Source organism: Mycteria americana, chromosome Z (genome assembly GCF_035582795.1).
Source record: "Mycteria americana isolate JAX WOST 10 ecotype Jacksonville Zoo and Gardens chromosome Z, USCA_MyAme_1.0, whole genome shotgun sequence".
Taxonomy (NCBI): Eukaryota; Metazoa; Chordata; class Aves; order Ciconiiformes; family Ciconiidae; genus Mycteria; species Mycteria americana.
In genome coordinates, this window is record NC_134396.1 from 18,534,347 (window position 1) to 18,554,836 (window position 20,490).

General features: G+C 38.2%; 1 protein-coding gene across 2 annotated transcripts in view; it reads left to right on the top strand.

Annotated features, from left to right (window-relative positions):
• DMGDH (dimethylglycine dehydrogenase) overlaps nucleotides 1–20,490 on the top strand; it is a 47,562-nt gene that overhangs the window by 24,775 nt on the left and 2,297 nt on the right. For both annotated transcript variants that reach the window (XM_075488440.1, XM_075488441.1), the window contains 7 exons: nucleotides 181–350; nucleotides 524–677; nucleotides 1,577–1,742; nucleotides 4,282–4,412; nucleotides 5,848–6,065; nucleotides 6,948–7,105; nucleotides 8,146–8,205. In XM_075488440.1, the coding sequence (XP_075344555.1) occupies nucleotides 181–350; nucleotides 524–677; nucleotides 1,577–1,742; nucleotides 4,282–4,412; nucleotides 5,848–6,065; nucleotides 6,948–7,105; nucleotides 8,146–8,205 (1,057 nt within the window). The remainder of the gene's footprint in view (nucleotides 1–180; nucleotides 351–523; nucleotides 678–1,576; nucleotides 1,743–4,281; nucleotides 4,413–5,847; nucleotides 6,066–6,947; nucleotides 7,106–8,145; nucleotides 8,206–20,490) is intronic.

A 20,490-nucleotide genomic window follows, 5' to 3' on the forward strand; every position in this document is an offset into this window, starting at 1 on the left:
AAATAGAACAAACCAAAAAAAAACCAAACCAAAACCAAAAACAACAAACCCCAGAGGGAAAAATTTTGAATACTTTAGGGTACTTTAGGGGATGTAGTAGTAGTATATGCTAGTACTGATTTTTAAAAACAAACAAACAAAAAAAGACTTGGCACTACAAGACTTCCTCCTGTTTTTAAGGTATGGCATTATACATGCTGGTGGCATAGGAAAGTACCTCAGTGACTGGATCCTTGAGGGGGAACCTCCATTCGACCTGATAGAATTAGATCCCAACCGGTATGGAAAGTGGACCACCACAGAATACACAGCAGCCAAAGCAAGAGAATCTTATGGTTTTAATAACATTGGTAAGAAGGTATTTTTTAAAATACATTTATATCCTGAAAATGGATTCCAACAAAGCCTGCGTCTAGATTTCTCTGTTTACATATATGTATTAACATATATTCTATCTTTATGTTGTACAGTATTTAGGATGCCATCGTTTTTGGTTTGTTTTTGTTTTTTTTTTCCTCTCTAGTTGGTTACCCTAAAGAAGAAAGATTTGCTGGGAGACCAACAGAGAGAACCAGTGGGCTGTATGACTTGCTGAAATCAAAATGTTCAATGGGCTTTCATGCAGGATGGGAGCAACCTCATTGGTTCTACAAACCTGGAGATGAGACTGGATACAAGTAAAGAAAAGATTACCTCCTCCCCCACCCCCACCCCCCATTGTCATGACAACAAGGGCCAGCTGAGTTAAATTTGATAAGAAGCATACATTTATCATTCATTTCAGCTGAAGTTATCTATTAGGTAGATCTTCCATTGTTTTTTCTATAGTTTAGAAGCCATTTCATTCTGACAATGCAGACATTTCAAAACACACGTCGAGGTATCCTGTAACTCTTCTAGGTATGGGGTTATCAGGGAGCAGCCTAGCTGAAGGAAAAGATTAGAGAACAACTTGTTCATTTTAAATTTGTATTTTTCTCCCTTTCGTGTTATTTGATCAGCAGCACAATATAATGTTTTCATGAAAATGCTGATTCCTCTCTGTATAATTCTCAGGAAAGGAGAAGCCAAATCCTCCTTTCTTTTTTTTTTTTTTTTTTTTCTGTGCCTGCCTACCTAGTTACCTGCTTGCATCAGGGAGCATCCAGCAAATAAATGTTTCCCACAGGGATAATGGAGTCCCAATCTAAATGAGACTCATAAAGGAATAGAGAGACACACTCTCCTGTTCAGAAATAAAGCCTTTGACACCTTAAACTCAAATAAATGATTCAGCAACAAAGTATGCTGTAAATTTACATATGACAGACTACTACTTCTTCTAACATTTGAACAGTTCACAGTTTATTGTACAAAATGGTTGATAAAGTATCAACCTATATCTTTCTCTGTTGTTAAACGATTTTAATAATTAAGCTATGTTAGACCAAGGAAAATATTGGGTAAGCTACCTACAATTAGGAAAGTCTATCTCTTTTGAATGATTATTAAACTAAAGAAACTGAAGACTATATTTTGCTGAAAAGAGCACAAAATTTCCAAATTGTTTTTTATGTGTGTAAATGCTCTGTTTCAGACCCAGTTTTCGGCGCACAAATTGGTTTGACCCTGTGGGTCGTGAGTATAAACAGGTTATGGAAAAAGTTGGTGTGATTGACCTGTCACCATTTGGCAAGTTTAAAGTAAAAGGCACAGATTCTGTTAAGCTGCTGGATCATCTATTTGCAAATGTTGTTCCAAAGGTAAATGGGACAGTGATAACTGTTTTAACGTAGGATTTAGACAAACAAGATCTGTTTCAGAAATGGAAAATTATGCGTAATATTATTGCCATATCTTTCAGATACCAAACACTCAGGTCCTCTGGAGAAATTGCTGTGTCAGGAGATGTATTTCACTCAGTTAAGAGCATGGACAGTGGAGTTTATACTAGAGTAGCCACACATAGAAGTACCTTTTGGCACAAATCATTGAATCATAGAATGGGACCTCTGGAGGTCACCTTGTCCAACCCCCTTTTCGAGCAGGTCACCTGGAGCTCATTGCCCAGGACTACATCCAGATGGCTTTTAAATATCTCCAAGGATGGAGACTCCACTAGCTCTCTGGGCAACCTGTTCCTGTGCTCAGTCACCTTTACAATAAAAAAGTGTTTCCTTGAAACACAGAACATTCTGTGTTTCAAATCTTTGTCTAAAGAAGTCCAAGTGAATCTCACCCGTAATTCTTTTACAGTAGTACTAGAATAGCTTGACAGCTGCCTGCCTAAAACTGTGCTGTACTGGGGCAGGTTGAGGTAGCAGGGGAGAGCAGTGGAAGGTGTTCTTGCCTGACCATAGCTGGATGTTGTATTCTTCCTGGTTGTCCAACAGAACAGTTTTGTTGGGTTTTTTTAAATGTGACCCATGCTTATCTTCCACCCCCCTCATACTGACTCTGTTTTACAGCTGACTGCCTGAAGCAGGCAGGGTTGCAAATATTCAGTATATTTGGTTTTCAGCTCACACCTGTCCTTTCTCCACAAGTGTGGCTGCTCACACATCCTCAGAATATGATCCTGTTTTCAAAAATGGCACACTGTGACAAACTACCCAGGTTTCTTATTCTTGGTCCTCAGTTTATGGTAGTGCTCCATGAGTCCCTTTATCTTCCTGCTTTGTCAGCCAGTCTAATCTAGTGTTTTTAACTTCAGAGATACACCTCCAGCAAGCAGATTGTTCCTTTCCAAAGTGCTACAGCCATGGGGTTTGCTCATTTCAGCACAGAATTTCATTAAGTTTTTGCTGTAGATGATGGTTTTAGCTGCTTCAGACACCAGAGGGAGGAAGCATAGGGAAACAGTAGGGACACTGAGACTATAGTTGTGAAGGTAGATAACTTCTTCTCAGAGATCAGAGCCAACTGAATGGGAAGGCTGTACACAAGAATGGTGTCCTATAGCTTTAGGAGAAAGAAGAACCTGAATTGCCATGTAGTCATATTTTTTACTGTATTAATTTTGTGCTAGCAATATAGATTAAAAGTTTGTCTTCTTTCTAGCTTGGGGTAGAGGTGAGATAACTCTGTCATCAGTGGGCACGGATGACACTTGCTGAATATAATTATGTGGCAGGGAGAAAGCAAGATTAAACAGGAAATTATAAGAACAAAGCGAGTGCTTTCTATGGAGTTTAATCAGTGTTGCTAAGGGGAAAAAGAAAAATAGATGGCAAAATAGAACAGTTTATGAGTCCACTTAAAAATCCAACATTCACAACAGCTGATTATTTAAGCTATCTGATTTTTGGTACCATTCATGCTTGTCTGCATCATAAAATAATTCAGTGAAGCTACTGGAGATATACTTGTATCACAACCAGGTTGAGTGTGACTACCATCAGATCCTGAAAATTCAATTATGTGCCTGTAATATGCCAGTAACTGTATTAATGTAATACTACCTTGCAAAAGAATGTTAATATTTGCAATATTTTTCCTTTTTCCATTCATTGTCTGGAATCTGGGCACTGACTGGTTGACTGACAAGGTTCTTATGAAAGCAGAATGAAATAAGAGAGATTAAATTCTGCCTCTGGAACCAGATCAGCACAACAGCTATGGCACATTCATATTTCTGTTTGTACGGATGGTATCTGTATGAATACGTATACGCTTTATGGTCACACCTAAGTAACTGATATTTTAAATTTTGCCTCTAGAGATCATGTTTCTACACAGAACCCAATTCACATGTACAGAGATGTAGATTCATAGCCAGCAACTACATAAAATATAAAAGCATACATAAATCAGGGCCACAAAAGCATAAGCCAGCTCAGTATTTCTTTCTTTAAAGTAAGGGGCAAAGTAATGTTATCCTTTTGAGATCTGAAAGCCTTACTTACATGATTGAAAAAGAATATTTATGTCAATAATACAAAATTTTTTATTCTCATGATCATAGAACAAACTAAAATTGATTGAATTTGAATTGAAAATGCATTCTTAAATCAAATGTAGCTTAAGAATACCTTGTGTAATACACAATTAACAAATATTTATAAAGGTCTTGATTTATCTCATTTTAAAAATATCTTTTTTTTTCTATGAAGAAAAATGTGAAATTTCCACTGTAAAGCTTAAGCTTGGCTAATTGTGTATCTGTCTGTTCCTATTATGGCATAGCAGAACAAACATAAAAACGTTCTTTCAAGTAAAGCCGTATTTCCATATATTTAATAATGTTTAAGAATTCAAAGGTTTTCTTTTGCATTCTTAATAATTGCAAATTTTACTCTGTAGGTGGGTTCCACAAATATAAGCCATATGTTAACACCGAGAGGAAAAGTTTATGCTGAGCTAACAGTCTCTCAACTGTATCCTGGAGAATTTATGCTTGTAACTGGCTCGGGGTCAGAACTCCATGATCTGAGGTTAGTTTATTTTTGATACAGTAAGTACACAGTGCTATACAGTCACATTAATATAGAAATCTTTTTACTAAGGGCCAAATTCTTAATTATTACTCAACAAAACTTTTGCTAGGTTCAAGAGAATTCTACTTATTTATTGATTTTGGTTTCTTAGAAACTTGGTTGAGTTGAATCCTGAAGTATAAGCAGCTGCATATTGGATTATTGTTGGTGTAAAAAGATGGAGAATTTACTGATAGTTATGTAATATACTTTAACGGAGGTAGAGCTGTTTTGTTGTTGAACCTGTTTGCATTTGGCACTGTATGATGGAACACAGCACAGTTGTTCCTATCTAGTGTTTTCTCTTACGCAAAAAGGAAAATTGGCTTTAAACATGGATGACCCCACAGGCACTGACCTGGCCAATACAGATGGGTAGTGCAGTCTTCCTGGTAGTGTGATAATGTCTTCTGCTTTGGGCTCTGGGGTCACAAAGCAAAACAACAGAAAGAAAGGAGGTAGAAGCAGTTGCAGGATTACTTCATTAATGTGCTTTTTATAGATGAGCACTGGAAGTAACATTTCTAGTGCTGTAAGAAGCTGTACATACATACTAAGAAAAAGAACTTTTCTTACTGGAAATTGCTGACAAATCAGTTATTCAAAATGAATCAACACATGAAAGACTGAAATTTGCTACCCCAACACACAATGAATAATGTACTGTTTCATAACAGTCCCATGGGAATCAGCAGGACCATTGGCACATTCAGGAATCAAATGGCAGAACCAGACCTATGCATTTACTTATACAGAATTTCAGCAGTCCTGTTTAGTTCTCCCCTGTGCCCGAGATCTTTTAGCACTGCTTAACAAAGTAGTACTTTATAAGATTTTTAAATATACTCCTTTCATTTATTTTGTGAGCTTCCTGAAAGGCAATAACCAGCTGATGTTTTTGATTAAATCAAACCTCAAACTGAACTTCCTGCCGATACTTTAAATACTGTATTCAGGAAGGAACAAGCCTGGTTGTACATTTTTGTTGACAGGAATTTATTTTGAGATTTCTTATATACATTGTGTTTACTGCTTACTCTTTTTGTATGTTGACCTTTTATTCCAAAGGCAAACCTGTGTTCAGTTCTATGAGATTGCTTCTTTCTCTTATCTTGAAAATACTGAAATTCCACCCATTTAAATTCTCTCCTTTCCTGGCTGTATCCCAGATGCCTGTGTTCCTATGCAAGCATCTCACCAGAAAACAGTGTTTAACATCAATGATGGATTTGACTATCTAGTGTAGCGCATACTTCTATTAGTTTTGAGAAGGTGTCGGACTGGGAGCTGCTGGGAAGATGAACACTAACAAAAAATTATTCCTTTTTAATCTTTATCTAAATCAGTTATTTTTCATTAAAAAATTAACATTACTGTTGTGTTGTACATGCAGATGGATTGAAGAGGAAGTAATGAGAGGTGGATATAAAGTTGAAATAGAAAACATGACAGACGACATGGGAGTGCTTGGTGTAGCAGGTCCATATGCCCGACAGATCCTCCAGAAGTTGACAAGTGAGGATCTGAGTGATGGTTCATTTAAATTTCTCCAGTCTAGACATGTGAAACTTTCTGATATTGCTGTTACTGCCATTAGGATATCGTACACAGGTAAGCAAGAGAGAATACAGACTCTTGAGGAAAGAGGCAATAAATAAAATAGTAAGTGTAACTAGTTGAAAAATAAACCTCATCTTTTATTCATAAGCAATAGGTCCATGTCATTTTATATATAAATGTGTGAGGAAATGTAGTACATTGATTTTCAAATGTGATCTGGTCAGGGTCTTGGCTGAGTTTTCCAAGACCTTTTTCTCTAGAATACCCTATAGTGTAAATATTTGTTTTACAGAACAAAAGGCCAGTTCTGATAACCTCTGTGGTATTCACTGCAAAACCAACATCAAGAATTGTTTTTGGATTACCGTATATTAGTGTTTGTCAAGTGCCTTGAAAATGTAACGCTGTAACGCCAAGTATTTGTTTTTCTCAGTTACTTTTTATTTTTATTTATTTTTATGTCTCTCTCTACTGCAATGGACTGAATTCAGACCATTCTGAAGCAGCTGAAGTCCTTCTCTTTCTATTGTACTAAATACAATACAATATACTTGTTTTATGCTTATTTACACTGTTACATTTGTTGTTTACTTGCCAAGTCATCATCACTTTATAATGCCCTTAAGCTTCTTCTCTCATCGTGACTTTGCTACATGACCTTTTCTTATCAGTTATTTTTATTTCCTCCCCTCCCCCCAATTTCAGTTAACAGTTTAAATTAGAATAATAGTACCACTGTGTAAGATCTAGGGCATAAATCATCTGGTGGTTATTGCAGGGAATTAGACTTGATATATGATAGCAGAATTGATCCTAAAATGTGAGTTAACACTTACAGCATCGATCCCCACTTCTTACCAAGAATAAGACTGTATTTATTAGGATTGTTTCATTGTTGAGCTGATGAAACTGTTAATCTTTTTTGTGTAACAGGTGAATTGGGCTGGGAGCTCTATCATAGAAAAGAAGATTCTGCAGCTCTTTACAGTGCAATCATGGAAGCTGGCCAAAAAGAGGGAATTGACAACTTTGGAACATATGCCCTGAATGCTTTAAGGCTGGAAAAGGGTTTCCGAGCCTGGGGGGCAGAGGTCAGGAAATATAACTTCTTTATGATTCTTTCTGTTTATTTTCTTTATTTCATCATGACTACACAGCTTTTAGTCAGAGCTTGCTCAGATAGTATTTGTTTCAGTTTCTCAATTTAGCATGAAAAGAAAATTTACCTTGAGCAGGAAAAGCTGCTATAATTCTGAACAGTGTCTTTTCTAAATAAAAATAACTAGTATACTCCATTGCGCTGCTGGCAAAGAGACACTTATTTTGATTCACTGATGTTTTTCCCTCTTGTGTATAACAAAATTATGAGGGTTTTGCTGAGCTCTAGTGTTTTCAAATCAAAGGTTTGGCTGATAGATTCTGAAAATGTTTTATTTCTGTAATAACTATGTCATGAGAGGCCAATTATTCTTGCTTCATAATGTATTTGGAACTTTTTCATTTTCCATTCGCTTGTTTCTGCCAAATTTGCTCACTCACAATACAGAACGACTCAGGAGGCATAGAGAATTTGGGGAAAATCAGTATAATTTCTGCTTACCTGAAATTTTTCCTAATTCCTTTGGAAAGAACTCAGGAAGGTGAAATGGTGGGCATTTAGGGGTCCTTTTCATTTGCCCAGTGATAATTATTTTCATTCTTGTTTCAAATGCTGCCTAACAAATCATTCCCCCTACACCTAATGGGAAGGTGGTAAATAAAATTGGCTTTGTCTTTTATTTTCCTCTTCAGCTAAGGCATTCTTCTGTGTTGCAATTAATGTGCATACCTCAGTTATTCAATCTTCTGAAGGTTCCATTCTGCTTTGATGAAAAGTCTTGTTTCTTACTGAAATGATTTACATATCTATATTTTATATTAGGCATAATAGTAGATATTCTGTTGAAATCACATATAGGAAGCATACAGTGTATTCAAATGGAAGTTGCACATATGCAACATGGAAGACATTGATGCAGGATTAAATAGAAGGCTGCATGAAATAACTAAATAAATACCCCCCACCTCCCAACCCAAAAGCTATGATAGTCCATCATGTATGGATGGCAAATTTATTTGTTGTTGTTAACAGATGAACTGCGACACTAATCCCTTGGAAGCTGGACTGGGATACTTTGTAAAGCTAAACAAGGTATGTCTTATTATTTTCAAAATGTTCTATTATGCCCAAGGTTATTCCTTTAAGGGTTTGAAAAGAAAAATGTTAACTAACTGTAAAATAAAATAGGTTTAGAAAATGAACCAAGCAATTTTTTTTTTTACTGTATATAAGAATAATGACTTTATTAAGTACTGATTTGTTTAAACAAAAAGTTTCATATTTTTCCGTGTTTCTTGCTAACAAAATAATACATTAGCTCAGGAAGCTGCAAATACTCAATGTTGACTACATGAAAAATAACTCTTTGTGATTTATTTTCATAGAGAAATTGGAGTCATGTGCTTTTGTGAACATACAGTATCTATATACAAGCTGAACGAGCCTTTTCATATTGTGAAAACTTTTTACCTGCTTATTCTTGTTAAAGGAGTTGTCTGTAGTATCATTTTCCCTGGCTACCACTCTGGTACAACAATTACTGAAAAAAACCAATAGATTTTTCAGAATAACTGCTGACTGACAACTTGGGTATGAGTCAAATATAAGTTAAATTAATAACTTGGTTAAAAAAATAATAACAATTAGTTGTCCATAGAATTTCTGAAGAGATCCCCTGCTCATAACTTGTTCCAGCCTGATCTGAAGTTTAGAGAATGGGACTAGTTGAATTTAAATAGACTAACATCTTTTCATTTGTACTGCATATCTCCTTTTATCAGCATCCCCATTTTCTTATATTCATATTTTAGTAAATCATACTCTGTTATATCTAACAGCTACAGAAACTGCTTGTAATTCTCTTTTCTGGTCCAAATGAAGCACAAACCAAGTGTCATAACTCTGTCGAATACAGGACCTTTCCATGAAACTCGATCAAATTGTTTCCTGTGCAGCTCTAATGTCATCTGTTGCTACCAGTTAGCCCATCAACTCAAACAGCAGTTGTCTGCACAGTGGATGTGAAGTTTCTAATGTAAAAAATCAGGTCCTATACATTTCAAGTTAGGTGCCCTAAATGAGGGGGTATTTCTGACAATTATTTGCCTCAGTTTTGGCACCTTCTCTATTTTACAGATGAAACATTTTTACATAAGGGAGATCAAGAAGAAAAAGTAATGTTTGTGAGACATTTCATCTTTACAATGTTGTAATGTGATACAGGGACAAATTATCTTCTTATTTATATTCCCTTTATACCTGAAAGGGTAATAAATCAGGTAATAAATGACCCTTGATATTTTTTGCTGTTACGTGGAGGCACTGTGAAACTGATAAAAGGAATCCCAAACTTTAAGTTACAGCTCCAAATAAACAACAAATCTTAAACTTTGGGTAGGCAAGAATTATGAAGGCATGTTAAACCTAAAAAGGTGCTTTTATCTTTGAGACAAATTCACTGACAGTAACAGGGATGAAACAGGAAGATGCTTTTCCTTTCCAACTGTTGAACCTGTCTATTGATGTCAAAGTTCTTCAACCTGTGCAGGATTGAGAAAACATTCATTTTTGTCCTAATCTAACATCAGTGCATGCTCTAGCATGAAATACAAGTTCTAAACTTGTTCTTGCCCAACTATGGAGGTCATCCACTGGAAGGCAAGGGGCTCCCAGGGATGTCAATGGCAGTTCCTACATGTAGTGGAGTTACAGCTGTCTCCATGGGGTACTGTAATTTTGCTCTAATCAGAGAAAATGACACATGCAAGGGAAATACAGAATCTTATGGAACAGGATTATGTTGTATTTAGTCATCAAGGACTTTCCCATCTTGAGGAGAGCCTTAGCAGGATTATGGGAGAATGCAATGAAAAAAGTCACTGTTACTAGTTTTTCTTTCCACTTCCATTTGATACATCTGTTTCCTTTTTTTATTTTTTTTTTTATTTTAGTATAAGCAGGAAAGCAGCCATAAACAAGGAAAGCTGTCTCTTGCCAAGATGCCCATGCAGAACATGTGAAGGCACTAATGTGCATGAAGCACTTGATTCTTTATTGTTCCACACACTTCTGTGCATGGTTGAAATGCAGGGTTGGAACAGCTCTCTGGAGCCGATATTCACATTGTAGATGAATGGGCATGGAATGCCCATTAGATGCAGGATGTCAGCCTAAAACATTTGCCAGTTTTGCTGAACTAATGTGAAAAAGAAAATAGTCGATGTTTATTTATTGACTCAAATGAGGGCAGTTGTGACTGTATGTTGACACTGCAGAGGTACCTGAGCCAACTCAGATATTGGAAGTAGTCTAAACACTGTAGCATGAAGCGCAATGTGAGACTATTTATTCTGCTTCTTGGCAGCTTGGGGCTCTGAGTCCCAATTCCATGCCTCTGGTTTTGGTGTCCGTTTGGCATGGCATAGACCTCAGCATTCCTTAGAGACCACCTTGACTGAAGACAAGCAAAATACTCTTTTATCATCTGCTCCTATTGTTAAGGAAACTTTCCGCAAAAAAGGGCAAACGGGATACAAACTACAAGCAGCAGATACTTAAACCTGTTTGACATCTTGGTCTGTAGGGTTGCTGGCAGGGATTGTTCCTTTAAGCATGCGCCCCCAACTGGGGAAAGTGCTGATTTCTGTGTAAATTAAAACCAAAACGCACTGTGCAGTTAATTACTAGAGTGCTTCTTACCGCGCAACAAGCAGCTGAAATAGCTCACAAAATGGGCAAAAAGACTTCAGCATAAGTGAATTTCGAGTGGTATGTCATGGAAAATGTAAACAGTTTCTAAACAGATTAAAGTGAATGAACAAGCAAATGCCAGTGAAGGTAATACAATCAAGAAGTATTTTGATTTCCATGAGAGGGCATTCAAATATCTGGGGATTAAATACAAAGAGATGTAAATTCCCAATAAAATCCTCATATTTCTCTGTGTTTATGAAGTTTAGTGTATGCATCATCTTCAGGTACATATGGACTAGTAAGTTTTTTGTGATGAGTGATAGGAGAAACCCTTAAAGGCTTAAGTTGACAATTATTTTTTTGTCCACAGTGTATTAAATTTCAGCATGACAGTAAGTAAACTTGTTTCATCAGGATTTCTGTGACAACTTTCACTTTATCAGTAAGGCTGAAGAGATGGTACTGTTCTAGGTGGTTTCTTCTAGACTCTGCTTGACACTCCTTTTTTCTCTAATGTTGGTGTTAGTTGCTTCCTTGCACAGACAAGCAGGATGGGCTGTGATTAAACCAAAGTGGAGAGACAGTAACAGAATTAATTTCTATTTGAGAGTATACATTAGCTTCAGAAATTCACAACAAAATCTGTCTAGTTTAGGGGTGGGATTTTTTTTAATACCTGTTGTCTTTCTTTTGTTTGTTCAATTGGTCTTACATTTAGTAAGTTAAGTAAGTAAGTTAGTTTAGTAAGTTGTTAGATAGCCTCATTCACAAATACTTTCATCATGAATAAGCATTCTGCTACTAAATATTCAATGGAGTCCTAATGGTCTTTGTGGCAGGAAATTCACAGAATATCTTTAAAGAAGAAAAAGTTGCAATTCTTTTTTCTCCACATCCCAGAATATTGTTTTAGTTCTGCTACACATTTGAACTTTCTCAGGTTGAAGTGGTCAAAGATATAGTCTATCACCTCTGAATGCTTTCTATTTTTCAAAACCCTGGTTTAAATTTAATGGCTTTTTCAAATATTATAATAAAAAAAGATAAGCAATCACCAGATATGAATTTACTCCAGCCCTTTGTTGTATGGCAGAATCAACTACATCTGTGTTTACCTTGCCATATGTATAAAAATTTCATGTGTGAAATTGCAAAGACCTCTTAGTCCTGAAGATCCCACAGTCTCCTTGGGCAGTCTGTTCTAATGATTCACTATCCTTATGTCAGAAAATGTTTTCTTGCTACACTTTTAAACTTACCACTGATTATTGTGTTCACTATTGAAATACAGAAAAAAATATTTCCTCATTTCAGAAGCTGCTTGCGTCTTCAAAACCTGCTTGCATGTGCCTTTTTGGTGTTCTGAAGTGGTTGATTATTTTTAGCTAATTCAATATTCTTAAAACAGCCTATTTTTTTCCTGAGCGTAATGGACCATAAGTCCCAATAAAACTTGATGTCAGAGTGAAACACTTTCACGTGTTTTCCCCGGGTTTTCCACGTGAAACCAATCGTGCCAACAGTCATCAAGAGCATAGAGCTACAAAATTCCGTTGTTAATGGTTTGTAGGTTTGTGACTTGTTTTGCTGTATCCAAGACTGCCATCTCCTGGGCACTCCCTCTGCAGCAACAGCTCACTGCGATTTGGGAAGAGAATGCAGTAGATTATGGAAACCCTTTTGTGACTGGTCCAGTGTGGTCTTCCAGGCCAGGATCGGAGTCCTTAGCTAAGATTTAGTGTTTGTTTCCACTAGGAGGAAATCCTGTTATCAGAGACAGTGTTTCTTTGTTGCAGCCCTGTTTATTTACTGGGGCAGTTTCTTTGTTCTCCATTCCGAGCTTTTTTCCAGATTATACAATACCCAGAGTATCTCTCCCTTCACTTTTTCTTAGGTCTAATCTACCAGCACTTTTTTTACTTTCTTTGTTTTCTGCTCCTCTCCCTGTCTGCTTCTCACTATTTATATCTCATCTCCACCATCCCTACTCAGTGACTGCCTGCATTTTGATGTCAAAAAATGCCTTTTAGACTACAAGCCCTACCTCATCTTCTGACTTTGACATTAGATTTCTGAGGTGTCTTTTACTATTGCACCTATTAGACACATGCGCATTTAATTGCTTCCTTATTCATTATGAACAGAAGTTGTGTCATGCCCAGCAACTTCACACAGGTGGGTGTATGACTGTAAATCAAAGATACAGTCCTTGTGTATTGACCTAACCTCCAGCATAACTACACATGCTGGAGTTATCTCATGGGAAACTAGGATAAGCAGTTGTAAGACTGTGCCTCTATCCTTTTATTCCTTTGGCAGCAGTTTAATCTTACAGGTTCATGTCCTCCTCTTTCCAGTCATTTGTTTCCCTGCTGTTCACTCTGCCAGAACTGCCCCTCAGTTATGTCAGTCCAACTCATTGCATTACCAGGCACAAAATGATAAATCTTTTTAGGGAAAAGGCTTTTTTTCATCATTTCACAGATGCAGTTTGGAGAAAGAACACCAAAAAAGCTTGAACTGGCACATTTAATATCTTTATCAACGATGTGGATGAGGGGATCTGGTGCACCCTCAGTAAGTTTGCAGACAACACCAAGTTGTGTGGGAGTGTTGATCTGCTTGAGGGTAGGAAGGCTCTGCAGAGGGACCTGGACAGGCTGGATGGATGGGCTGAGGCCAATTGTATGAGGTTCAACAAGACCAAGTGCCAGGTCCTGCACTTGGGCCACAGCAACCCCATGGAACACTACAGGCGTGGGGAAGAGTGGCTGGAAAACAGCCCGGAGGAAAAGGACCTGGGGGTGTTGGTTGGTCAACAGCCGCCTGAATATGAGCCGGCAGTGTGCCCAGGTGGCCAAGAAGGCCAATAGCATCCTGGCTTGTATCAGAAATAGTGTGGCCAGCAGGACTAGGGAAGTGATCGTGCCCCTGCACTCGGCACTGGTGAGGCCGCACCTCAAATGCTGTGTTCAGTTTTGGGCCCCCCACTACAAGAGAGACATTGAGGTGCTGGAGCGTGTGCAGAGAAGGGCAATGAAGCTGGTGAGGGGTCTAGAGTGCAAGTCTGGGGAGCGGCTGAGGGAACTGGGGTTGTTTAGCCTGGAGAAAAGGAGATCTTACTGCCCTCTACAACTACCTGAAAGGAGGTTGTAGCCAGGTGGGTGTCTGTCTCTTCTCCCAAGTAACAAGTGATAGGACGAGAGGAAATGGCCTCAAGTTGCACCAGGGGAGGTTTAGATTGGATATTAGGAAAAATGTCTTCACCAAAAGGGTTGTCAAGCATTAGAACAGGCTGCCCAGGGAAATGGCTGAGTCACCATCCCTGGATGTATTTAAAAGGCATGTGGACATGGGACATGGTTTAGTGGTGGACTTGGCAGTGTTGGGTTTGCGGTTGGACTTAATGATCTTAAGGGTCTTTTCCAACCTAAATGATTCTATGATTCTAATTGCAGAGAGCATGCCCTCCAAAAGGGAGCACTAGCAGAATTGTCAGTCCTGCCATGGGCCAGCCACAAACAGCACTGAGTGCTAGGTGAAGAAGGTGGGGAAAGTGGCAGAAAGGAAGATGTACATGCTGGCTCTGGGTTTCTGCAGCATTGCAGCATATGTAGTCATTTATATAATCATCTGTGTAAAATGCTGCTGTTCTGATCTGGTGACTCTACACTTCAATGGCACGGTCTGTAGTGCTGATAAGCAGTGGTATGAAATCAAAACCTTTCACGCACAGGAGAGTCATGGTAAGTAGGGGTAACTAGGAAAGCAACAACTTGTAACAATTTGCATATGTTTTCCACTTCTTAATTGATTTTTTTTTTCTTAAGCAATCAGTAACTTTAAAATGGGAGCTGTGTTTGCAGTACCACAGCAAATGATTCATTTTTATCTTCTCATTTCCAAAATCCAGTATAGGGCGTATAGGGCAGGTGTAGTGAGTGGAATGCCCGGCACTTGCTATCCAGGTCTGCTGGGAGCACCACTCCAACTTGATGCTGGACAGGCCGACGCACAAGAGTTTCTGTAACTCCCCCTTATTGCCGTTGTCTGCCCTTCCTTCACTGTCTCCAACTTTCATCCCTCCTGTTCTGTGAGGAATGACTACAGCAGTAATCATTGACCCCACTCCACAAACTGGTATAAGGTTGTGTTTTGTGCCATCTCTACTCCATGCAAGAAAGGGAAGAGGAGGGAGAAGAAAGAGCACAGACTTTACTGAAGAAGGGATAAGGAACCTGGGGGAAAGCAGAAGGATCTGAAAAAGGATGGAGTGATGGAAAGCTACGAGGTATTTGAGAGGGGGGAAGGGTACTTCCCCTCCCTCCCCCTTTCACTCCCCATTTATTATGCCTATAACATATTTATTCAGTGTACTTTTCCACCTAAATCCTGTCCCCATCCAAATTAAAATTCAGGATTAGAACCATATTCTATGGTTACTTCATTTGATGTCTGGAGGGTCATAAAACAGAGGATTTATTCCATAAATTTATACAGAGGATGAAACACATTAGAAAGAATCTGCTATGATTTTGTTACCTGTATAAAATGCACACCTAGGTCACTCCCAGTGTGTTTCTTGGACCATGTAAAGGAATAAGCACCTACTGAGCTAGGAATTTAGAGCCAAAATATATCAATAATTCATCAGTTGTTTGTATCATATCAATTTCTTAGAGCTGGCTGTTTGCATACAAGAAGGGCTTAGGCAGATTGCATGAAAGGTGCAGTGATGCAGGTGCCACACATACTGACTGGCCACATCTCCCTTAGAAAACTGTTTTGTGTGGTGTAAACTGTAGCTTTGGTTTACTGCAGAAAAAGAAACTTGTCAAATATTTGCTGCCTGTGGAGGAAAATGATCTTCAGTTATTGCCCTGGTGAAGGGGGTATCATTTGGAGTGTTACCCTGAAATTATTCAAGACCATCCAACTAAGAATAATTAATTTCAAAATATTGCATTGATGCTGTCTCCAGTGTGTTGTAACGCAATGGTTATAGTGGATCACAGCAGCTGTTGGTGCTGCCTTACTCAGTTGGGTGGCTTTGTGTACATAATTTGTCTGTATGCCCGCAGTCATAGGTAGCATACCAAATAAATTACAACATTTCATTATTAAGAGATTTGCATATCTTTGCTGCCAGTTATTGTTGAATGGATATGACATTTTTCTTCCTAGATACCTAGACTTTATTCTGCTAAACTGCACAATCAAAAAAAAAATTTGGATGTTTTATAGATAATTTCTATTCCTTTGCTTCCCTTAAGCCACAAAAGATTTTTACAGAGGATTAGAATTAGGATCTGTATGCCATTGAAAGCCAAGCACGCTTGAAACACAGTAAGTTAAACTTTTCAGAGTACATCACTGTGCTTAAAAAATCACCTCATTGGTTAATGTCTCCTGAACTCTTTAAAAAAAAAAAAAAAGTGTTTTTAACTTGTGCTAGCAAACACATGGTAACTTATACAGGGTAAAAGCCTGATGAGGACAAGGACGAGGCAAACATGTATGTCTGATATGTTAATAGATGAGATAATCACTGGGCTCCCATTAGCTATATGCTATTTGAAAATCTTAATTAATTTGTCTTTGTGATATGATTTTCCATTGTAATCTGTTAAGTAACACAAGTAAAAAGCACAACCCATCTTTTTTGGTTTTATCTGATGAACTGCACTCAAAGAATATGAAGCTAAGCAGTAGATATTTTCTTTATCTTGTATCTAAGAAGTGCTTTTATTTTACATGAAAAATATTACATCTGCCAAAGCTTAGTGCTTTGGGAGCTCATGCCAAGATAATGGAAAGTCTTCTGTGTTTTAGATCTAGCTTATTAGGACTCTCCTTACCCTAAGCAGTAAAAGTTTTACATTGTTACTACATGTCAAGTGATTTTTTTTTTAAAACTAAGAGACAATAAGAGCAGCTTTAAATTTTGTATTTGTTTGAGATTGGAATTTTTTAGGGTTTTCCCTTGTTTCTGTTCTTTTTCCTCTCTTTTTTTTTTTTTAATATTCTTTTACTGAATTATACTGTTTTGAATGGGATTTTTTTCTTGCATTATCGTGTGACAAGCTAAAACAAATAGAAGCAATACCCAAACTGACTATTTTTCTCCTAGAAACAGGAAGCAGTTGTTCCCAAGAATAGCCAGACTGAGTTTGAATGAATCAGTTTCCAAAATGCTGTTTTGATTGGAATGAAGGACCTCATGCACACACCCTCATAAATAAAAAATGAATAGTCGTGGAAATCTGCTTACTATGCAATTGACATGGATACCCAAGAACTGTAAAATAAGACTGACCTAGTCAGATTCATATGGTTAGAATTTCTTAAGAAGTTGCCTTAAATGTTTAAAAAATTTATATATACACATTTTTTTTGCAGTTGTATATCATATGTACACATATATTTTCATACATACATTTGTATCCATGTTCATATAGTGTTCATATATGTACATGTACACACATACATATATATACACACATTTTTTTCAGAGCATGAATTCTAGGTTAAAATATATATTTATTTTTATATATATATATTTATATATTTGTGTATATTTTGCAGAGTTTGAATTCTAGGTTACCTCTTGGTTATTTTTCCAGGCCATGATTCTACAAAGACAAGAATATTCTTAACCTTCAAGGAACATAAAATAAAAAAGAACAAACCCATTATATTAAATCCTCCAAATCCATCTCCAGGTAGCATAAGATCTATGTAGTGATTTATGCCAGGTGGCCAAAAGCCTGGCCCAGTTAAAATTAATTGGGTAAGAATTTAATTTTGTATCTGTAACCAATAGGCAAAGAATGATCCAGAGATACGTAGATTCTAAAGCCTCCTAGCTGCTTGCTCTGATGGTTTCCATATCTGAAAGGTAATTAAGAAGTGGAAGTCAAAACTATTTTTGCTGTCAACCTCAAGGTTCCAGTAATTAGTATATTAACAGGAGTTAACTGTCATCTATACAGTTAATCTGGAAGTGACCCATAAAAGCAGTACACATCTGTTACCAGGTCGTACTCAAGGCTCTGATTATGATTGCTGCATTAACTGTTACGGAAACTGTTTTTCCATTTCTAAATGAGGAATTCATAGACGTGTAAATTAACCAGAAATCTTGAATTGAAAACAAAAATACAACAACCCCAAACATGCAAATAAGTGTTTTACAAGGCTTTCATCTCTCTCTACATCTGTGCACTTACAAGTATCTGAATACTCCAGAAAAAAGGAGCCGTGCTCTCAGTACAGCAGTAGCTACATCAGTGATGTGTGACACAGCATTCCTAAAGTCACCAATTACAATTCTTTCCTCTAGAAAACTTGATGGTGACTCGGCCAAGGAAAAGGGCATAGTAGAAGAATACTGTCAGAAGCTGGTTCTGAGAGAGTCCTGTCTGTTGCCACTCTTATATTACTGAGAGACCTAAAAATGGGAATTCACAGGCATTCATACTGCTGTTTTAGATGCCTTAGTGTATCAGTAACATCCACACTGGGTTGGCAACTATGACACAGGACTGAAGGGAGACCTAACCTCTTCCAGAGCAGCAGCTGGAAGACAGAAGGCCATAGGGTATATGACATTGTATTTGAATACTTGTGTTTAGTTCCACAGTTACATTCCTGGAGACTAAATACCAGATGCTACATTAGCATGTATAGGAACAAGCTGATTCAGTGCTAAGTGTACCTGTAGAATATTTAATTCCTTGGTATTTCTGTGTCTCATGCAAAGCATTTTAGTCTGTGTGTCGTGCTGCAGTATATACAGTCTTATTTGTCCATCAGTGGACAAGGGAAGAGCTACTAATGTCATCTACCTTGACTTCTGTAAGGCCTTTCACATAGTCACGTGCAACATCCTTCTCTCTAATTTGGAGAGATATGGATTTGATGGATGCACTATTCGGTGGATAGGGAATGGCTTGGATGGTCGCATCCAGAGAGTAGTGGTCAATGGCTCAATGTCCAGATGGAGATCAGTGGCAAGTGGTGTCCCTCCATGGTCTGTATTGGGACCAGTACTGTTTAATATCTTCACCAACGATACAGACAGTGGGATCGAGTGCACCCTCAGCAAATTTGCAGACAACACCAAGCTGAGTGGTGTGGCTGACACACCTGAGGGACGGGATGCCATCCAGAGGGACCTGGACAAGCTCAAGAAGTCGGCCCACGTGAACCTCATGAGGTTCAACAAGGCCAAGTGCAAGGTCCTGCACCTGGGTCAGGGCAACCCCCAGTATCAATACAGGCTGGGGGATGAAGGGATTGAGAGCAGCCCTGCAGAGAAGGACTTGGGGGTACTGGTGGGTGAAAAGCTGGACACGAGCCAACAATGTGCGCTCACAGCCCAGAAAGCCAGCCATATCTTGGGCTGCATCAAAAGAAATATAGCCAGCAGGTCGAGGGAGGTGATTCTGCCCCTCTGCTGCGCTCTGGTGAGACCCCACCTGGAGCACTGCGTCCAGCTCTGGAGCCCTCAGCACAGGAAAGACATGGACCTGTTGGAGCGGGTCCAGAGGAGGGCCACAAAAATGGTCAGGGGGCTGGAACACCTCTCCTATGAGGACAGGCTGAGAGAGCTGGGGTTGTTCAGCCTGAAGAAGAAAAGGCTCCAGGGAGACCTTATTGTGGCCTTTCAATACTTAAAGGGGGCTTATAAGAAAGATGGGGACAGACTTTTTAGTAGGGCCTGTAGCAATAGGACAAGGTGTAATGGTTTTAAACTACAAGAGGGTAGATTCAGACTAGGTATAACAAAGAATTTTTTTTACAATGAGCGTGGTGAAACACTGGAACAGGTTGCCCAGGTGCCCCATCCCTGGAAACATTCAAGGCCAGGTTGGACAGGGCTCTGAGCAACCTGATCCAGTTGAAGATGTTCCTGATCATTGCAGGGGAGTTTGACTAGATGACCTTTAAAGGTCCCTTCCAACACAATTCTATGATTATGTGATTTGCGTTTCTAGTTGCAGATGTTTCCTTTCCCAAATGTTCCTGTGTAGTAGAAATGTAATTCTATGAAAAGCGAGAGGGAACTACCAGTATCTGATTATTGTCTGGTCTGAGATCTTTGCTTTATCTTTTCCAGCAGCATCTTGAAAGTTATATTCCAAAGTGAATCCTCACAGTCTCTCCTTTTTCTGATCTGTGCTGTACTTCATGCTGTCTTTTCCCAAAGGGGGCCATCTCTGATCCTAATGTGCAATATCTGCCTTATTCTCAGTTGGTCCACCTTGATTTTCAGACTAACTGCTCCATAACTGGTTCATAAGCTGTTTTCCACAACTGCTTACAGAGTCTAATCTTTCAAAGTTCATAAACTTCTCATCACTTTAGTAATTTCTTTTAAGCCTACACATAGGCGTATGTGAACCTGAACAAGAACTTCAGAAATAAGAACTCATGAACTAACTGCATAATAATCTATTCCAAGTATAATATGTGTTGCTTGTAATTCTGCCAGTGCAATAATTCTCTACAGAAATTAAAGAACATTACCAGAAATAGTATTTTTGATGTCTTCAACAATATTTCCCTTCTTTTCTCTTAAACACTCATCAAATGAATATAATTCCTGCTTCAGACCTACTAGAGCTGTCACAGTATCTGAAGATCAAGTGTCTTAAAATAGCTTTCACTGCTACTCACCTT